Source organism: Pygoscelis adeliae, unplaced genomic scaffold (genome assembly GCF_000699105.1).
Source record: "Pygoscelis adeliae isolate BGI_AS28 unplaced genomic scaffold, ASM69910v1 Scaffold107, whole genome shotgun sequence".
In the NCBI taxonomy this organism is placed as follows: Eukaryota; Metazoa; Chordata; class Aves; order Sphenisciformes; family Spheniscidae; genus Pygoscelis; species Pygoscelis adeliae.
The window spans coordinates 2,390-20,859 of record NW_008825151.1 but is presented as its reverse complement, the minus strand read 5'-3'; the positions used below and the strand labels follow the sequence as shown (position 1 = coordinate 20,859).

General features: G+C 45.0%; 1 protein-coding gene across 1 annotated transcript; it reads left to right on the top strand.

Annotated features, from left to right (window-relative positions):
- The first annotated feature begins 2,323 nt into the window (after positions 1-2,323).
- On the top strand, positions 2,324-15,826 carry LOC103920622 (leucine-rich repeat and fibronectin type III domain-containing protein 1-like protein). Its single transcript, XM_009328384.1, has 2 exons — positions 2,324-3,705; positions 15,177-15,826. The coding sequence occupies exons 1-2, from the start codon at positions 2,330-2,332 to the stop codon at positions 15,685-15,687; spliced, it is 1,887 nt and encodes a 628-aa protein (XP_009326659.1). The 5' UTR covers positions 2,324-2,329; the 3' UTR covers positions 15,688-15,826.
- Positions 15,827-18,470: the final 2,644 nt, after the last annotated feature.

Here is an 18,470-nt window from a genome sequence, read left to right as displayed (position 1 = left end):
CAAAAGTGATGTTCAGAATTGGAATTTGAAACCAGCGCTAAATCAGACAGGCAGAGGCTACGGTTTGTAGAGGCACAGCTGAGATGTGAAAAATGTGGAGTTATTCACGGTTCATAGGGTAACGTGGGTGGGAAGAAGCCTCAGGGGGTCTGTAGTCCCATCTCCTGCAGAAAGCAGGGTCAGGGCTGGGATCGGGGCTTTCTCCAGTCACCTCATCCCAGAACGGAGGTCCCCCAACCTTTCTGGACAAGCTGCTTCACGGTCCTCGCAGTGAAAAGGGTGTTTCTCCTTGTATCCAGCTTGAACCTTAATTGTATTAATTTCTGCCCCTTGTCTCTTGACCTCCCGTCGCGAACCGCTGTGAAGAGCCTGGCTCTACCTCCCTGATAAACTCCGTGGAGGTGCGAGAAGGTTCCTACTACGGGGTGTCCCTGAAGCCTTCTCTTCTCCAGGCTGATTAAGCCCTGTCCTCTCGGCCTCTCATCCTGTACGTGCTCTAACCGTTCAGAGGTTTTGGAGAGGGATTGGTCGGTTGGTTTGTCTCGGGGTTTTTTTTTTTATTTTTTATTTTTTACAAAATACTTTGCAGAGACTTGATCAGAATCGCATACACCTAAAGATCAACCTCTAATAAATGAATGCGTAGCATTGGTTAAAAGGTAAGCGCACGGTTTAGACTGAGTTTCGTGCTCTCCGAATTGAAGTAGTAATACCGTATAAGCGGTGGGTTGATTTTCATAACTTTTGTCCCCTCTGTGGAGCTTTAAATTTGATCTAACCAAACTAATTTCCAGACTCTGCAACTGTGATACGGGAATTCTGTGTCTTAAAGACCTGTTGCCCTGTAAAGGAGCTCTAACTCATGGAAATCATTAAAACAAAACAAAATAAAAACCCAAAGCCACAAACATACTGTGAGGATCTGCTGACTTATAGCAAACGGTGCCCTTGTAAGCAAAGGCTTTGGTAGTCTCTTTTACGGGTAGCTGACTCAGCAGATTATGCTGTTGACCCCAGCTTCGTGCTAAACTGAGGCCCGTGACTTGTGTTGCATTCCTTGCTCTCAAAGGCAGCAGCTGATCATTTTTACACCGCATTTACCCACTACATGAAGGAACTGCCACATGGAACTGCCTTTAATCAGCTGTGATCTCTTAGTGAGATCACACTAGAGCTTAGATGTGAAGTAAAACGACGTGTGCCCGTTTGCAAAAGGACCACTACTCTTCTTCTGGAGTAGGATTCACCAGCTGGAGTTTGGAATTGGGTTGTACCAGGGCACTCACCCGAAACACATAGTTTGAGTCCTTTACGTTGCAGATTGGGAGTTTTAGCCTTCATGGCTGCTTGAGTCACCACACTTAATGCTTAGCAATTTTCCAGCCAGCTGGAGGTAAAGTAGAAATGAAAATCTACCCTTGGTATAGCAGGCAAGCACTTCAGATACAATGGGAAATAACTTGGCATGCACAAGATTTCACAGAGGTAATTTCATCGACCAAGCCCATGTGCAATTATGAAATTTATGTTTCTAAAGCTGCCACCTGTGCTGCACAGAAAAAAAAAAAATATATATATATACCTGCCTCTCTGATTGAACACAGCCTTGCTTTTCAGAAATGCCTTTGAAGGTGTTTCGCCTTCTTATGTGCTCTAGCAGCTTTAGACCCCTGCCACCTCCCGGGGAGGTACAGGTAAGACTGAGGAGAGGCACAGATGAGCTTGAGGGGTAAGACAAAAAAAGTTGTTGGACATTTACAGTGGCAAAAATGTGAGGGGAGCATAATAACAAAGTAATGAAGCGATATGCAGGTCAAAATGAGGTTCTAGCCCCAGGAAACAGTCAGATGTGCGTAGAGACAGTTATGCAGATGGTACTTTTAACCTAAAAAATCTTGTATATTTATTCGCTTTTTCCCCTCACGTTCCTCTCGCCAAGTATCAGCTTCACATCTTGCTTTGTTCCACCTATTAAAGTACAACTGTCCACACCGTTGGTTGTGAAGAGCCGCCAGTAGGTAGATAACGCATCCCAGAGCAGCAGCAGTGACGGACTGCTGCCTCGCAGTCAATCTGAAGCGTCGCTGTCAGGAGGAGAGCAGAGCCAAGCTAGCACAGAACTAGAAGCTCTTCGCTCTAAAAACGTCCAGGTTAATATCAGCAGGTAATTTTATTGTTGTCTCGGAAGGTGTTTCCAGTTTGCACAGGTGGACTTGTAATGAAAGACTTCAATGTAAACCTATTTCTAATGGCCCAATTAAAATATATTCACATGGATTTCTTCTCTTTTTCCCCCCCCTCCCCCTTTAGGTCTGTTATTTTTCTTACGATGGAAAGGCTGGTTGTCTATCTACTGGTTATTAGCACAGCCGTGAAGGCCATGATGTGTCCCAAAAGATGCATGTGTCAAAACCTGTCTCCATCCTTCACAATTCTCTGCACGAAGACGGGGCTTCTCTTTGTGCCCCCCAGTATTGACAGGAGAACCGCAGAACTAAGGTTAATGGATAACTTTATCACTACGCTTAGGAGAAAAGATTTTGCAAACATGACTAATCTAATTCATTTGACACTATCGAGGAATACAATAAGTCAAATCATGCCTTATGCATTTTTTGATCTTAAAGGCCTTCACGCCTTACACTTGGATAGTAATAGACTAACTTACATCAATGAAGATCATTTCAAAGGTTTAATTAACCTTCGGCATTTAATACTCAGTAACAATCAATTAAACTATATCTCTCCTGGGTCATTGGATGACTTTATTGAAACAATCGAAGACCTGGATCTGTCCTACAACAATCTCGTTAACGTCCCTTGGGAAACAATTGCCAAACTTTCTAACGTGAATACGGTCAGTTTGGATCATAATCTCATTGAGTTTGTGCCAGAGGGAATCTTCTCGAACCTTCACAAACTTGCCCGTCTAGACATGACCTCCAACAAGTTGAAAAAGATCCCTCCTGATCCTTTGTTTTCCAGAATACCCGTGTACGCCAAGTCTAAAGGATCTCCGCTGTCGTCCCTGGTGCTTAGCTTTGGAGGGAACCCTTTGCACTGCAACTGCGAACTCGTGTGGCTGAGACGTCTCACCAGAGAAGATGATCTAGAAACCTGCGCCTCTCCACCAGAACTGATGGGCAAATACTTTTGGTCTATCAAAGAGGAGGAATTTGTCTGTGAACCCCCGATGATAACGCACAGAACCCCAAAACTAACAGTGACAGAAGGCCAAAGCGTCTCTTTGAAGTGTAAAGCTGTCGGCGATCCAGATCCCTACGTTCGCTGGATCTCACCCGATGGGAAGCTGGTCTCTAACACGTCTAGGACTATTTCTTATGAGAACGGTACTCTGGATATTTTGGTGACTTCTTTGACTGACAAGGGCACGTTTACCTGCATAGCATCAAATGCTGCGGGAGAGTCGACGGCTCCAGTCGAACTCCTCGTTACCCCGTACCCTAACCTTGCTAACAGCACCAACTGCGATAAAGACGCAGAGCCTGGCCCCTCAGATATTCTCATATCTGCCAAGTCAAGCTTCCCAAACGAAACGAAGGCTCAGCAAGAGAAGGTGGTCGTGGCCGCTGAGCTGACGTCGTCCTCTGCTCTTATCCAGTGGCCTTCTCAGCATCACCTCCCCGGGATTCGAATGTACCAGATTCAGTATAACAGTTCTGCTGACGACATACTAGTGTACAGGTAACCCTGCTCGCATACCCATGCTCATACCTCAGTGAAGTAGGTAGGGGAAGTAAGAAAAAAGGATAGCATAGTTTGACACATTCCGTGTAACGGCAGCTATCTTGCAAGCAGTAACTGTAAATGAGGGGATGAGGAGGCAATGGCGGCCTTAGACTTTGCTCGTTCAACTCCCGTTGTTGAGGAGTTACACTATTAAAACTAATAGTACATCTGCTTCTGTGCTGCCTCTTGGGGATCTGGAAACCCTTTACAGACATAATTAAGTTTCACAGTCCAGTTTAATGGACCAAGTGAAGCTGATGAGCAATATCTCAGTTGTTAACGTTGAAGGAAATTGAGATGGAGATTTTAGTTACCTTTTATGCTGATTAAGTGTAATTATTTTACTTAAAAATATGGGGAAGAGAGAAAAAAAATCAAGATGCCCAAAGATGCGAGATGCCCAAAGCAACATTCTGCCTATATGGATACGGCCTTACCATGTTATGCCAAACCTTCAGCCTGTAGCAGTCGCTGCGTGCTTGCTTTTCTCCGCTTCTGTGGTGTCATGGGGATAAAACTCACCGGTATGAATTGGACACGGCACAGAAGGTTTTCGGTTATGTATTTTGTGTGGATTTCACATTTAAAGGCACTGATCTGTCCTGTCCGCTGGAGATTATTTGGTAAAATTTACTTGGGAGTAAGTACTTGATATTAAGTCTCAGTGGACAGCATGCAGATTAAGTTTGGAGCCGCTCCCCCGTGCAGGGGTGGGTGAGTTTCTGATTATCTGCCTTTCTGTTTACAGGCTTTATGCCGTTCTGTTCACAGGCTTTTGTTTGTGATTAACTGGGGGTGGAAGGGAGAGGGAGGGGCAGAATGACTTTAAAGTGGGAGCTAGCATTTGATTCGCATTTAATATTCCATAGCTGTGCACTTTGTAAGGATGATAACTTCTCTAAACTGAGCGATAATGATTTTTCTAACGTAATGCCACTGGCTGCACTGAAGTCTGGCGTGGAGTAAGCGAAAGGAGGATGACATCTAATAGCTCCAGAAATATCCCTGAAAGTTTGGGCTCAAACTTTAGTAAGCAGCCCCCTAAGGAAAGGAATGGAGGGTAGCTGTTCCGCTGGGATTCCTATTTTAAATACCTACCACTGCAAGCAAATTCTTGTAAAAAAAACGGAACTGTGTATGAAAATTGCATGAAATACACGTTTCACTGTACCGTCACTTGGCATTTTCAGAAGTCTCATGTTAAAATGCCCATCCCCAGAGTCTCTTTGAGGAAGGATGCCATCCATCCTCCCGTTGTCATGGCTACGAGCTAGAAAGGAAGCAGGAGGACTCGGTGAGGGTAAGCAAGGGTCTCTTCAGAGGGGGGTGGGAGGATGCCTTGTTGGTATCTGACAGGGATGGTGAGGAGCTGGCTGGAAGATGAAGCCTCATTTAATTGTCAGCTGTGAGAACATTTGTGACATTGCTGTTTGAAAGAACTGCAAAGTTGCGAAACGAAGGGAAATGCGAAGCAGAGATGTCTCGATAGCTGCGACTGGGGTTCCTAAAGGGATTTTATTCAATTCTCCCACTAGAAAGTAAAGTGAAGCAAGCAAAGTGAGAAGCAGGTAGAGCCAGCGGGTGCATTGCAGGCACGGCCAGTAGTAGAAGAGAGTTGTTTAATGGGATTTTTCATCCTTTGCCGTAACAGCTGGTCAGCCGAGTTGGCAGCCTTCTTACAATTGCAGCAATTCGTCCTCGATGAGTTTTAAACTTTTCGAAGTCTCTAAAAATAAATGAGTGACTCACGTGGTAGCTCATTAATAAATCTGTAGAGTTGAATGCTGCTGCTGCTGAATAGCCTTGTTCCTAAAGAAGAGCTATGTGGAAGAAATGGGGAAGAATACTATGTTTGCACGCCCCTTTCTCGGCCCAGATTCCTGTTAAGCGAGAGGCTCAGGTTGGTAACAAAACCGTAAAATCCTTGACGCTTCAAATCACAGAGCAGCGACTTCAAATAATACAATGTAATAGACTGTGGTATAATGGGCCTCTCAGAGATGAAAATTCATGCATTCTCGTGCAGTTCCCACAGTGAGTAATCATCAAATATAGATCGTTAAAGGGGGTTTTGTGCTAAAGTGAGAGGAATGGTAATTGGGCAGCAATTCTGCATTTGCAGTTTTCTGAACAACTGCTACTTCAAGTTATGCTATAAATGTTGGAGTGTTTTAAGTTGAGCGCGTTAATGTGCGCTGGAGAAACAGGAGTCCCCAGCTTTGTTTGCTGACTCTTTGCATGGTCGTGACCCCTCTCAGACTCTGTGTTTCTGGTAAGGTATATAAACATCTGTTTCGTGGAGTCAGTCTGCTGATGTATGAAGACGTAAACAGATGTGTAGTAGCACACCCAGCAGTGACAGTGCTTCGGTCCTGCCAAAGGACCTGAAAAAGGTGAGAAGCTTCCTTCTACCTAGAGCACGCGGCGTAATTTATTTCTGGTAGGCGATAGCTTGCTGCCCAGAAAAAGTATTAAGCGGTGCAGGGATGCATCAGAAACCTGTCGCTTCCGTCAAGTTGAGCGGTACCACGGGAAGAGCAGTCGCTATGGCAACTTTGCTTTATCTTGAGAATTTAAGTTGTTCCTTTGACTCCTTTATTTTTCCTCACCTTTCCATTTCCTTCTCCCTCTGGATAGGTAATTGTGGGTAAGTGCGTGTTCATCTGTGCCCGTGCTAGAAGCCTATGAAAGTAAAGGGAGGGAGGGAGATGATATTCTTCCTGATTTTCCCTTTGGACTGCAGTCAAGTTATCCCTTCATGTATGTGAGAATAATGTATGTGGCCCTGCACGCGGTTACGCCGCCCGTGTACACTTGCACGTAAGCGCACCATAATTGCTCCTTGTTGTTCCCAGTTTGGGAGATTCACAACACAGCGTCCTTCCCAGTGGTGAATAGGGAAAGGAAAATAGGAGTTGCGCTTCTGGCTCCCCTGGTTACTGTGTCATCTCAGGTGAGTCGCTTAACTCCTCTTCTTCTGTGAAACAGAAACTATCACACTGGCCTATCTCCTGGGACAGGGGTAAGCAAAACTGAAGGCAGACATTGGTTACGGAGAAAGAAAATTGCATCAGAGTGAAGCATCTGGCAAGATGAGTAGCAACAATCCAGAATCAGCAAATTAAAGTGCAGGTAGCAATTTGCACTTTCAATATTGAAAGTAAGAGCCTTGTTTGTATTCAGAAGAAAGGTCGGAAACTTGTTGTACAGCCACGTATCGAGTGAATCAAGAATCGTAATAGCCACTTTGTGCAGCTTTTCCTTCTCTGAGATATAAACGGATCTGTATTCTTTAAACAGCTTACAGTCTTGATGCTGATTACAGTTCCTGTGCAATTTGGACTTCACAATGCTCCACAGGACCCTGGGCCACCTTTCTCTCGTAGCCTCCCGCGGCGTGCAAGAGAGAAGCAGGGCAGCAACTGATGCTCAAAATCCCCTGAAGGGAACTGCAGGTGGTCCTATTTTGTCTGCCGGTGCTTCCTCAAATGGCCAGCAAATTAAAAAAAACCCAAAAACGTGATTCTGTATTTCTGAGCTAGGCTGGATAAACTTCGATTTGTACCACGTTTGATATAAGCAGCAGATTACTAATGCTTCATAATCTGATTGATGCCCTAGTCAATTAGAAGCTGGATCTCATAACATCAAAGGCAATAGTCTCCTAAGCATTGAATTTAATCTTTCATAGCTACTGATCATCTAACTTTAATTAGCTGCAACTACATGCTATAAATTAGAAGATGAGTATTTAATAGTGATGCTTCTAAGATAATTGAGAGACTATATATTGCATAAAACTGCTGATAATATGTCCTTGTTTTCTCTGTTGAGAGAAAACCTTAGAAATTGAGAGGGAGCCCGCTTTTAATATGGAGTACAAAGTACCGTTGTTTAAAGGGCAGAGCTGTCACTCTTGGGGAAAAGGTGATACATTGCCAGATCAATATAGCAATGATTACATCTGTTGCGTGAAAAGCAGTTGGAATCGGCCACGCTACGTCTGCTCAAAATTTCTTAAATTAGCTCAGCGCAGGGCAACGGAAAGCCTCGGGACCATGCTAGATTTCAAACAGTGAAGTTTGAAAGAGGTTTTATAGCTCCTCGTCGGTCAGGCACGTGCCGTAAGACTTTGTGTTTCCTTTCTGCGTGCCCCTGACACGCTGGACCCCGCACGTGCACTGTGTGGACGGACTCAGGTGGTGCAACATGCCTCTCAACCGGCGGAGTTGCCGTGTGTGCGTTGCAGTAACTGTAGTGATTTTTGGAGTACGTCGGGATTGCCGTGGTTATCCAGCAAGCCTGCACACGAGCGGTGGCTGTTTGTCAGGAGGAAATGTTGGACAAATGGTCACGTTTGCATTTCTTCACGTAGCCAGCAGTCACTCCTCAAAAAAAAAAAGAGGATATATACCGATGGAAGTTCAGAAATACGGGAGCCATCTGACATCTGTAAATACAGTGCATCACATGATTTGTTACTCTTTGGCTTTAATTTTGGTAGCGTTTTTCCTTATCTTGCAGCGTAGCAGTTGTCATGGCAGTTTCCAGGCTCCTTCAGGGAGTTTCTCCTTGGAAACCTCTTCTTCGGGTTTCCCTTTGTGGGGAAAAGCCTTATGTTCTCATCGGTGACTGTGTGCTGAGTTAATCAGGATTACCCTTGCAAAGTTGGGATTCCTCAGACCACAGAGGTCACTTCTCCATTGTCATTCCCCTCCTTCCCACGCCCCCATGATCTTTGTTAATGAGGCTGCCCAGTGTAACCTCTTCCTTTGGCAGCGACTGCTGCTGGAAGAGCCGTCACGGTTTATAAAAATAATGCCTTGCAGATGCAAGTGGTGGACGGTAGTTGTTGCATTATGGAGAGATCTTTCAAACGTGAGATATCACCGTCTTGTTTCCCAAACGTTTAAGACGCTGTGGTTTTTTTGGAGGAGGAAAACGTCCCTGTTTCCTTTCGTACTGTTGATGCAGAAGTATGATTCTTATTCACACCATTATAAAAACCAATTGCTGTCATTGCTTCTATCGAGAATTTTGGCATGATTTCTGTGAAAGCTCTGTAAATAAGAAACCTTTCGTCAATGCTTCATAACTCTCTGTATCTTCTGGTGCGCGGTCATTTCATTTCCAGACTGTAGCATCAACCATGGGAAAACAATTCTTTTGAAAAATACCGAACACAGGCTGCTGGCTGCAACGGTCTAGGATTTTATGCTGTCTTAGAATGGTCTTTGGTGGTGGTGGTTTTTACCTCCACAGATGTCATAGATCGTATTTGGGTCTCAGTGGGTGTTTCTGTGGAAAAAACCCCAGACTCTATACTGACTGCTTTTTAATCCCTTTAATCAGCTGAGTAAACCGGGTGCTCAGGAGTTTGTTGACAGAATCAGTTCAAAAAGCCCTCCTGCCACTGGGGTCCCTCCAACACCTCAAATTCTCCATCCCTTCCTTTCGCCCTTGCCCTTCCCCTCCCAATTGAACAGCTGAAATGGCAGGGGAAAAAAAAAATCTGTTTTTTCCAAACCGTCCGAATGGTAGCGTTCGACTGGGAGCAGGGGCGTTGGCCAAAGTAAAAGTGATTCATTTGAGGCAGTCTGGCCACAGTATTGCATTTTCCTATGGGCAGCATCATTATCAATTAGAGTCCGAACAAAAGACTCCCATCTCTACTTCGAGCTGCTCAGTTGATTTTGTTGTTGATTTTGTTTCCCAGCGTTGCTAGGAAATATTTCCAATCTCACAAAATGACGTTTCGTCAGAAGTTTTGTGAGCAGATTTCACAGTTGAGTTTTCACCAAAGGGCTTGACTTGTTACTGGCTGACTGCAGATGGCAGGAGAAACGCTGGCACGGCTTATGGTTTATAGATGTTCCTGCTCTTAAACCAGTTACGTTAGCACTGTTCGTTCAAATCTGACAGTTGCTGTTCTGCTGTTGATCCCTTTGAAAGACGGTGCTTGTGGGCCAACACCAAGCGCATGCAGACTCTGTGACATTAGAGATGTAAGGGAAAAGGTAGTATACATTCAGCTACGAAAAAAGATTTGACAGAACTGTGTCTAAAAACGGCAGTTTCAGCGCTTTCATAGGTAATAGGAAGCTAGCTCCTGGTGAAAGTCGAATGTAAATGAAGGGGTTTTTTTGAGAAAAGTCTGACGGGGAGTTATTGTGAAATAACATCGTAACATTTCTTGAAGAATTAAAAAAAGACCGAAACCCCCCAAAATACTAGCCGAGTGAAAGGTTTTTGCATCCCCAGAGACTTGAGAATCTCCTGGCAGACATGAGGTTTTGGCTTCTGTACCGCTATTATGAAATGTCTTTCATGCAAGCTAATTATTTAAGTAAATGACTTTTGATTGCTGCAAGCTCTGAGTTTGGGAGGGAATAATTCCACTGAGAGGTTGATAAGCTTTACTCTGCTTAGAGTCACAGTGCCCCTAAATCCCCATCACTTGGGGCTGTCAAGGATCATATGGCACCCTGAATATGTTTCGTAAGGAACCTACAATATAGTCAATGCTGCTTAAAATGTTATCAGGTCGAACTAAGTGCCGATGGAGGTGTTTGTGCTGAAGATGCCATTTTCTAAACTGTAGTCGGCGGGTTCTGGTAGCATGATAAAGTTTTCAGATGATAGATACGCTTGCTCCCAATATCTACCCACATGCTTTCTGGCCTTTCCTACAAGTCCTCGCCGTTTGCCACAGCCTGGCACTAAAGACCTGCCTTAGTCAAGCTTGTGCTAATTTGTCAGACTGATTGAATTTAACCACTCTTCGATCATTTAGAGCATTACTGCAACAAAGTAAATACGGCATGGGGAAGCCTAGACTCTACCGCAGAAGCAAATGTTCTGCAGGCATAAGCAGGAAAGCATGCAGAGGTTAACTGCTGACATGGCTCTAGGCAGATTGCCTACTCAGTTGTGAGCTGTCCTTACTCATTTGTAGAGGATTCCTTGAAACTTCCTAAATACGCCAAAATAGCTATATTTCCCGGAAGACGTGTCTGTGAGTAACTGCTTAGCCAGGGAAGAATCCTTATCTTCTACCGTATCAAGACTATGCGCTTCTCCTTATTCACGGAGCTGAAAATAGCCTTGTATTACCAGAAAAGCTGATAGGAATCAAATACATATTTGGTCTTACTGAACATTAGTACAGATGATTTGCGCAGGAGATCAGAAAGGCCTTCGTTTAGAAGCTCCTCTTTTTGATGACGGCTACTATGAAAGTATTTCAGCAATAGCTGGGCACGCTGTAATACAGCATATGCCGTGCATAGCTTTCCATGGTAATTAGTCAAATTTCAATACCGAACTCTTCATTGAATAATCCTGACAATAATGCAATGCAGGAAGTCATTTGAAAGAAGAAAAGTGAGCATCAAAGGCTGCTGAGTAAGGCAAATAACATGGACGCTAAGCTAGAAAACAGTACTTTGCATAATTTTTGCAATTACACCTCCCTCTCGCAGATGGGCAGACTCCTAAAGACTAGAAGGATGCTTTCCGTATGGCGTTTCCTTTCCGTTCCTGTTGCTCAGCTGGTCTTCTAAATGGTGCCTTCTTCTAGCAGAGGTTATCTGTGACATCCCTTAGCTTTCTATGTATTGTGCCCTGAGGTTCGATGACGGTTTTGTTGACGTCAAGCAATTTTAGACTTTGTGCCCTGGTTGGATGTAGTCGCCAGCGGTATTTTTCTGGGAGGCATAACTGATTTCAAAGCCTTTTAGTGTTGAAGGCAGGCAACTAAATTCCCCATCTTCTCAGTCGCGTCCCTTTGTATGACGAGCAAGAATCTTCTGCTTAGTTTCAGTGTAACTTGGTGTTTGAACTGAGGGAGGAATGCAGCCCAGTCTCAGCCACGGTGTTGCCTTGTCGTGTTTGGTCACTATGAAATGCGGCTGAACAGGCGACTGAAGAGTTAATTAGGTATTTGTCTGATAATTGATAATGGTGTATGTTTTAGGAATGTTAAGCCACAGAGCAAACTGAGCGGTGCTCTGCGAAGCACCAGCCACACCTGCCAGCTGAGGATCGAGGGCCACGTTCACGTGGAGAGTGTGGGAGAATCACCAGTGTCCGTGGTTTAACCTCAGTTGGCAACTAAGCACCACGCAGCCGCTCGCTCACCCCCCCCCCCGATGGGATGGGGGAGAGAATTGGAAAAGCACGTGAGAAAAACCTTGTAGGTTGAGATAAAAACAGTTTAATAATTGAAATAAAATGATAATGATAATAATATGATAATAGTAATAATACACAAAGCAAGTGATGCACAGTACAATTGCTCACCACCCGCCGACCGATGCCCAGCCAGTCCCCGAGCAGCGGCCCCCCCCGGCCAGCTTTCCCCAGTTTATGTACTGAGCTTGACGTCCCATGGTATGGAATGTCCCTTTGGCCAGTTTGGCTGTGTCCCCTCCCAGCTTCTTGTGCACCTGCAGCCTTCTCAGTCGGTAGAGCATGGAAAACTAGAAAGTCCTTGGCCAGTGTAAGCACTACCTAGCAACAACTAAACCATCGGTGCCTTATCAATTTTGTTCCCATCCTAAATCCAAAACACAGCACTGTACCAGCTACTAGGAAGGAAATTAACTCTCTCCCTGCCGAAACCAGGACAACCAGCTACACACTACCAAAAGTTGTACCCAGAAAAGCCAAGGATCGATGAATTGCTTTCTGGAGTCCTGGTCCAGCGAGACAACGCAACCTTGGTGTTTTCTTTGACACGGTGTAACGTTATATAACGACACGGCTGAATTAAATTTCTGGAAGAGAGAAAAAAGCAAGGAGCACGACGTACTTCGAGGATTCAGTGCTCAGCCAGTACAGGAGATGTGTAACTGTAAAGCAACAGTCACCACAAAACGCTTGTTCCATAAAGTAATGCTTGCAGGGCAGGGAAGGGGCGAGTCTGTTGTCAATGCTGGCAGCTGGCAGACCTCATTCTGCATTGCCTGCCCTCTGAATGAGTAACGGTGGCCGCGAGGAATTTCAAGGGCTTGTTCTGCTGGTCTGAAGCAGTTGCTAGCGTTGCACGTTTCCTCCTACATTAATGTTGGATTAAATTTCTCATTATGTACACGTTAGGAGTTGTTTGGGTGTTTCAATTTGACAAATGAATCTTTGCGTAGTTTCCTCTCCAACCCTGTTCCTCCTGCAGTAAAAAGCTCGTTAGCCTTAAAACCCAGCACGTGGCCACATTCTGTGGAGGTCGTGGAGCTGCTGTTATAAATTAAAGCTGGGGCAATGGTTACGAGCTGCGGTTTGGGAAATTCAAATCGGACATGAGGGGAAAGATATCTACTGGGAGGGTAGTTTAACGCTGGAATGGTGCCTGGAGAGTTCATGGAAGTTTTCAAGTGTTGGCTAGGCAGAAGTGTGGCCGACCTGAAGTGTGGCCGACCTGATCGACTGTTTGTGATGGTACTGCTCTGCGCGGGAAGCTGGGCTGGAGGTCTCGGGGGGGTGGGGGATCTCCTCCTCTAGTGTTTCTATGAATCTGTGATGGTGCACGTACATCGACAAGGGAGTGGTTTTTGTTTTTTCATAGTCACAGAAATTCAGTTGTTATAAATGAAGTGGTAGCAGCCACGTGTTTGGAGAATGTTCTTTCGAAGGTGTGGCTCTTCTTTCTTTCCAGTCTAAGCATTGTATGGTCCGTAGTCCCATGGATGACTACTTGGAAAAGACTGTATGTCAAGTGGTTAGTCTTCTCCACCACCACCTTTGTGGCCAGGAGAAGGCCACGTTCCCACCCGCTATAAACGGATGTAGTTTCACGGGCTCCTCTGCAACAGTGCTACTTTACTCCAGCGAGGAATCTGAGCCACACATATGGAGAGCTGGTCTGCAGTGAGATGTCGTGATTCGTATGGCCATGACCGGGGTCTGTGGGAATTTGTAACAGAGCATATAGCTCTTCTTTTGGCATCCTTCTCACCCGTCGATGTAGTACCCGTGCTACTTTGTGGTAAAGGAATATTTGGAATCGACATTGAACCACCTCAATGTTAGGGTTGCATCAAGGCAAGGAAGTCAACCGATCCCACTGTTAGGGTTGCAGCAAGGTAAGGAAGTCAGTGCGTGCTGTTACTGGGCTACAGAAGACACCACTTAGTTGCAAGCGTGTACACTTTGCTCTGATTGTTCTTACCGGTCGCCTGATTGTTGGTTGACAGCCGGCAGTGTGCCCAGGCGGCCAAGAAGGCCAATGGCATCCTGGCCTGTATCAGAAATGGTGTGGCCGGCAGGAGCAGGGAAGGGATCGTGCCCCTGTACTCGGCCCTGGTGAGGCCGCACCTCGAATACTGTGTTCAGTTTTGGGCCCCTCACTACCAGAAGGACGTCGAGGTGCTGGAGCGTGTCCAGAGAAGGGCAACGAGGCTGGTGAGGGGTCTGGAGAACAAGTCTGATGAGGAGCGGCTGAGGGAGCTGGGGTTGTTCAGCCTGGAGAAAAGGAGGCTGAGGGGAGACCTCATCGCTCTCTACAACCACCTGAAAGGAGGTTGTAGCGAGGGGGGGGTCGGTCTCTTCTCCCAAGGAACAAGCGACAGGACGAGAGGAAACGGCCTCAAGTTGCGCCAGGGGAGGTTTAGGTTGGACGTGAGGAAAAATTGCTTTACTGAAAGAGTGGTTAAACATTGGAACAGGCTGCCCAGGGAAGTGGTTGAGTCCCCATCCCTGGAGGTCTTTAAAAGACGTGTAGATGAGGTGCTGAGGGACATGGTTTAGTGGGCATGGGGGTGTTGGGTCGACGGTTGGACTCGATGATCTTGGAGGCCTTTTCCAACCTTAATGATTCTATGATTCAATGATTCTATGATTCTATGATTATGAGACAGTGAGCATCACGGAGCTGTTACAAGATGGAAATAAGGTTAATCTGTGGACCGAACGTTTGAATTTGCCTTTTTCCCTTGATCTTCAAAACGTGCTTCCTGTGGATGTGAAATTACTAAAATACATTTTAAAGTGTTTAATGACAGGGATAAACTGTTCTGCCATTTCAGTCCTCAAGCACGTTGCTTCAGTTCCTTTATGTTTTTCAAAAGGCTGACCGTATTCCATTCTGCACAGGGCATGTTATGCCCTTTTATGCTGAAACTGTGGCAATTTAAGATAATGCAGATCAAAACAATAGATGAAGTGTGACTTCTCCCCTGGCCGTTGGTAAGCGTGTGCACTCTGGTCCGTGTGTGTTTGAAACAGCCAAGGTAGAGATACTGTCATTGCTAAAACCTGCATCTTCCGTCCCTACCGCGTAACCCAGGGAATGCTGGATTTTTTGCTGCTCGGTCCGGTTGCCGGGCTCATCTTCTGCTCTGTTAGTTTCCTCACAGTGGCACTGATAGTCAGAAGAGCTCTCCTCAGGCTCGATCGACTTGGATGTTTACTGTACTCATTTTCTCTTCCAGGATGATTCCAGCTGCTAGTAAATCCTTCTTCTTGACTGATCTGGTTGCAGGACGTGAATACAACCTCTGTGTTCTTGCTGTTTATGATGATGGATTGACATCTTTGACCGCCACCAGAGCGATCGGATGCGTGCAGTTCACAACCCAGGAAGAATACAAACAGTGCCGATCCCTTCACGCGCAGTTTCTTGGAGGAACCATGATCATCATTATTGGGGGCATCATAGTGGCTTCGGTTCTTGTTTTCATCTTCATCCTCCTCATGAAATATAAAGTCTACAACAACCACCACAAAAATAAAACCACTAAAGTTAGTAACGTCTGCTCTCAAACCAATGGAAGCCAAAGTGGCTCGATGGCTCGATCCACTTCTAAACTTTCAGAGAGGCGGGAAAGTTTGCACCAGGAATGCTCGGGCGCTTCCATCAAAGGAAAAACTGTTGTAGATTTGGATTGTGAAAAAGTGACTCCAGCCAACACAACCTTTTTAACAACTGATGCGTTATCTTAATGGCCATTTGATGGAGCAGGACACGCCAAGGTGGTATTGCTTGAAACATTTTAATGCGAGTGGTTGTATTTTAAGCTTCACTACTATTGTCTATTTTTAAGATCAGATGGTTTAAAAAATATTTTTTTAATCTGTATACAGTTCTTGCATTCTTAACTATTTTGTTTCAATATATTAAATATAAGTGTGTGATTTACAAGATTTTTTTACTGGTTCTTTTATAGCATACACCTCTGGTATCAAGGCAGCAACATAGCTAAATTCTGCTAGGTTTTTGTCTTTGGTGAAATGCACTATTTTTTCATTTGGTTACCAACGAAGAGCAAAATCGTACTCTCAGGATCCTCAGACTTCCTCTCTCACGGCAGAGTCACTTAGCAGCTTCAACTACTCATCTCTTCAAGGAATGATTTGTTACAAAAAGTTACCAGCTTCTCAATACTGAGTTATTTTTTTGCCATAGGTATGTTGTATACATGCTGCTCACAAAAGAAGCAAAACTAGTAGAGGTTCCCCACAGGAGGAAAAAAAAAAAAAGGTACTCTTTAAAAAAAAAAAAAAGAAAGAAAATTGAAAGTACTTTAAGTACTTTAGCATATCCTCTCAATTATTCAGTGGCACAGAAATATGAGCTCGTATTGTTTGCTTTGTAACAGCTGTTATCCGTTGGGACTGTGCCTTTGAGAAACCTCCTCCTGTTCTCGGTAGTCAGATTTACCTTTGTTTGGGCAGGGAGAAGACCCGGTTGTGCTCTTTCTGAATTGTAAAACTTTACAGAGCGGTTGAAATTAGATGTGTTTCACTGTGCATGCTTTTGCTGTGTTGAAAACCATGCCATAGTCTCCCCCCTCTGAAAGCGTACCGCTGAAGGTTATTTTTTTTCCTTTTCTGTTGATTAATTTGTTGACTGAGGACCCACAGATTAAAGCTTTCGTGTCCTGAGGGACATTGCACTGTCTCACTGTGACACTGCATCTTCAGATGGCTTTTACATCAGTCTCTTATTTCTGTAATACTGCATGAAGTGTAATGTAAGTGGCTGACGGATGAATTATGTGAATGTGTCTGGTCGAGTCATTTTAACGCATCATATTGAATAACGAAATGTCCCTTTTCTTTCAAGGGATACCGTCAGATCGAGACGGGCCCAAAGTTTAGGCTTTGAAATAACTTTTACAAAGCCTGCGAGGAGCTGGTGACCTCAGCTAAACGGTGTCCCTTCTGCCATCCTCATTGGTCGGTGATTTTTTTTTTGCGTTGTTTTGATACTTGGCTTCGAAAGCAAAACGAGAGAAAACACGAATACCTTCTACTTATTAAACCTCAAGAAATGGAATGTGAAAGGAATTGACAGGAGAGGCTTGCAAGCTGAGTGAGCGGCTTGCGTCTTCCACAAGGTGATTGAGTCGCAACTGAGCAATTAAGAAAAGTAGCTTTTCCTAAGATTGTCCCTTTAACAGAGTCAAAATATTCCTCCTGTTTGGGCATGAAAGAACGGACCAAGAAAAGCTACCTGGCAGACAGCCAAAAGCTGTTTAACTCCACAGCAGTTAAGGACTGCATTTTAAAATAGTTAAACTCTTACTAACTGCCAAAGCACGAGGCATTTTTTTTGACGTTTCTGTGATGCACAGATTTGCCGAGGCCTCTGTTCTGTTTCGCTTCTCAAACATAAATGGAGGGGAAAAGTAATTTGAGGGGTTCTGTTATCAGGTATATTTGTGACAGTGAGGTAAGACTATGCAGCTACACTCATGTTAGTTTTCTTAAAAAAAGAAAAGAAAAAGAAAAGCTGTATGTGCAACTGTGCAAATGGATGCTCCTTGTTACGTAGGTGATGGTGATGGGGCCTGCGCGTCCCAGGATTTTCCTCTGGCTTCTGTCTGCCTTCCGGGGACGCAGACTCGTCACCGGCACTCCTAAGGTACCACCGCCTGGACCTGCCCACGGTCGCTGATTTGAAATGCTCTTGCCAGCCCCACCTCTTCCAAAGAGCAAATTCACTCATCTTTGGCCAGACGCAAAATTCAATGCTGGAATTTGAACGTGGTTTTCTTAATTACTGCAGCCCGATTGCTACGAGTATCACGAGTGACTCAACCCACCTGTACATTAAATCTGTTTATTGGTAATATCCTGCCATTTTCTGCCGGTAGCCGTTTCTCTCACGCCCTTTTATTTGGTTCCTACTTGTTAAATATGAAAATGCTGCACTGCCGAGCGGCATCCAGGTGGGGTTCAGGGACTGGAGCTGCGAATGCTGTATTTTGACACTTCATAGCGTGTACGGACCTAACACGGGTATCACAGCAGCCAGCCTACCTCTTTTGCTGGCCCTTGGACCACAGGCAGAGACGGCATGTTAGTCCGTTCTGTAACTGCTGTTGTGCTCAGGTTGTCCATCTTTATCGTTAGGGGAAGAACGTCAAACCAGTATGAGCTGTGCTAGCATCATCCTTGCCTGCATGCAATAGCAGGGACATACTGGATTTGAGTATTTCTCCCTTGGAAATGGAATTGGGGTCTGGTGCGTTTCTCCAGGTTGTTTTAAGAGGTTAACTCTTAACTCCTGATGTCTCTGTAATAGAAGCATGAAAATGCGGAATCTGAAGCAATTACTCCTTCAGAAAGATTACGGAGGGGGGAAAAAAAACGGGGGACCTGCCCAGAAATAATGTCGTAACCGCTGCTGCAAAGGACAACCTTATGTGAGCAGGGGGCAACAGCGGAGCAGCAGCTGAGGGCGGAGGGCACAGCAAAGGGCCATGCTCCTCCGTGCCAGC

Coding starts and splice junctions, on each gene's coding strand:
- LOC103920622 (XM_009328384.1), top strand. CDS start 2,330: ATGGAAAGGCTGGTTGTCTATCTACTGGTTATTAGCACAGCCGTGAAG. Junction 3,706..15,176: donor GACGACATACTAGTGTACAG/GTAACCCTGCTC, acceptor TTTCTCTTCCAG/GATGATTCCAGCTGCTAGTA.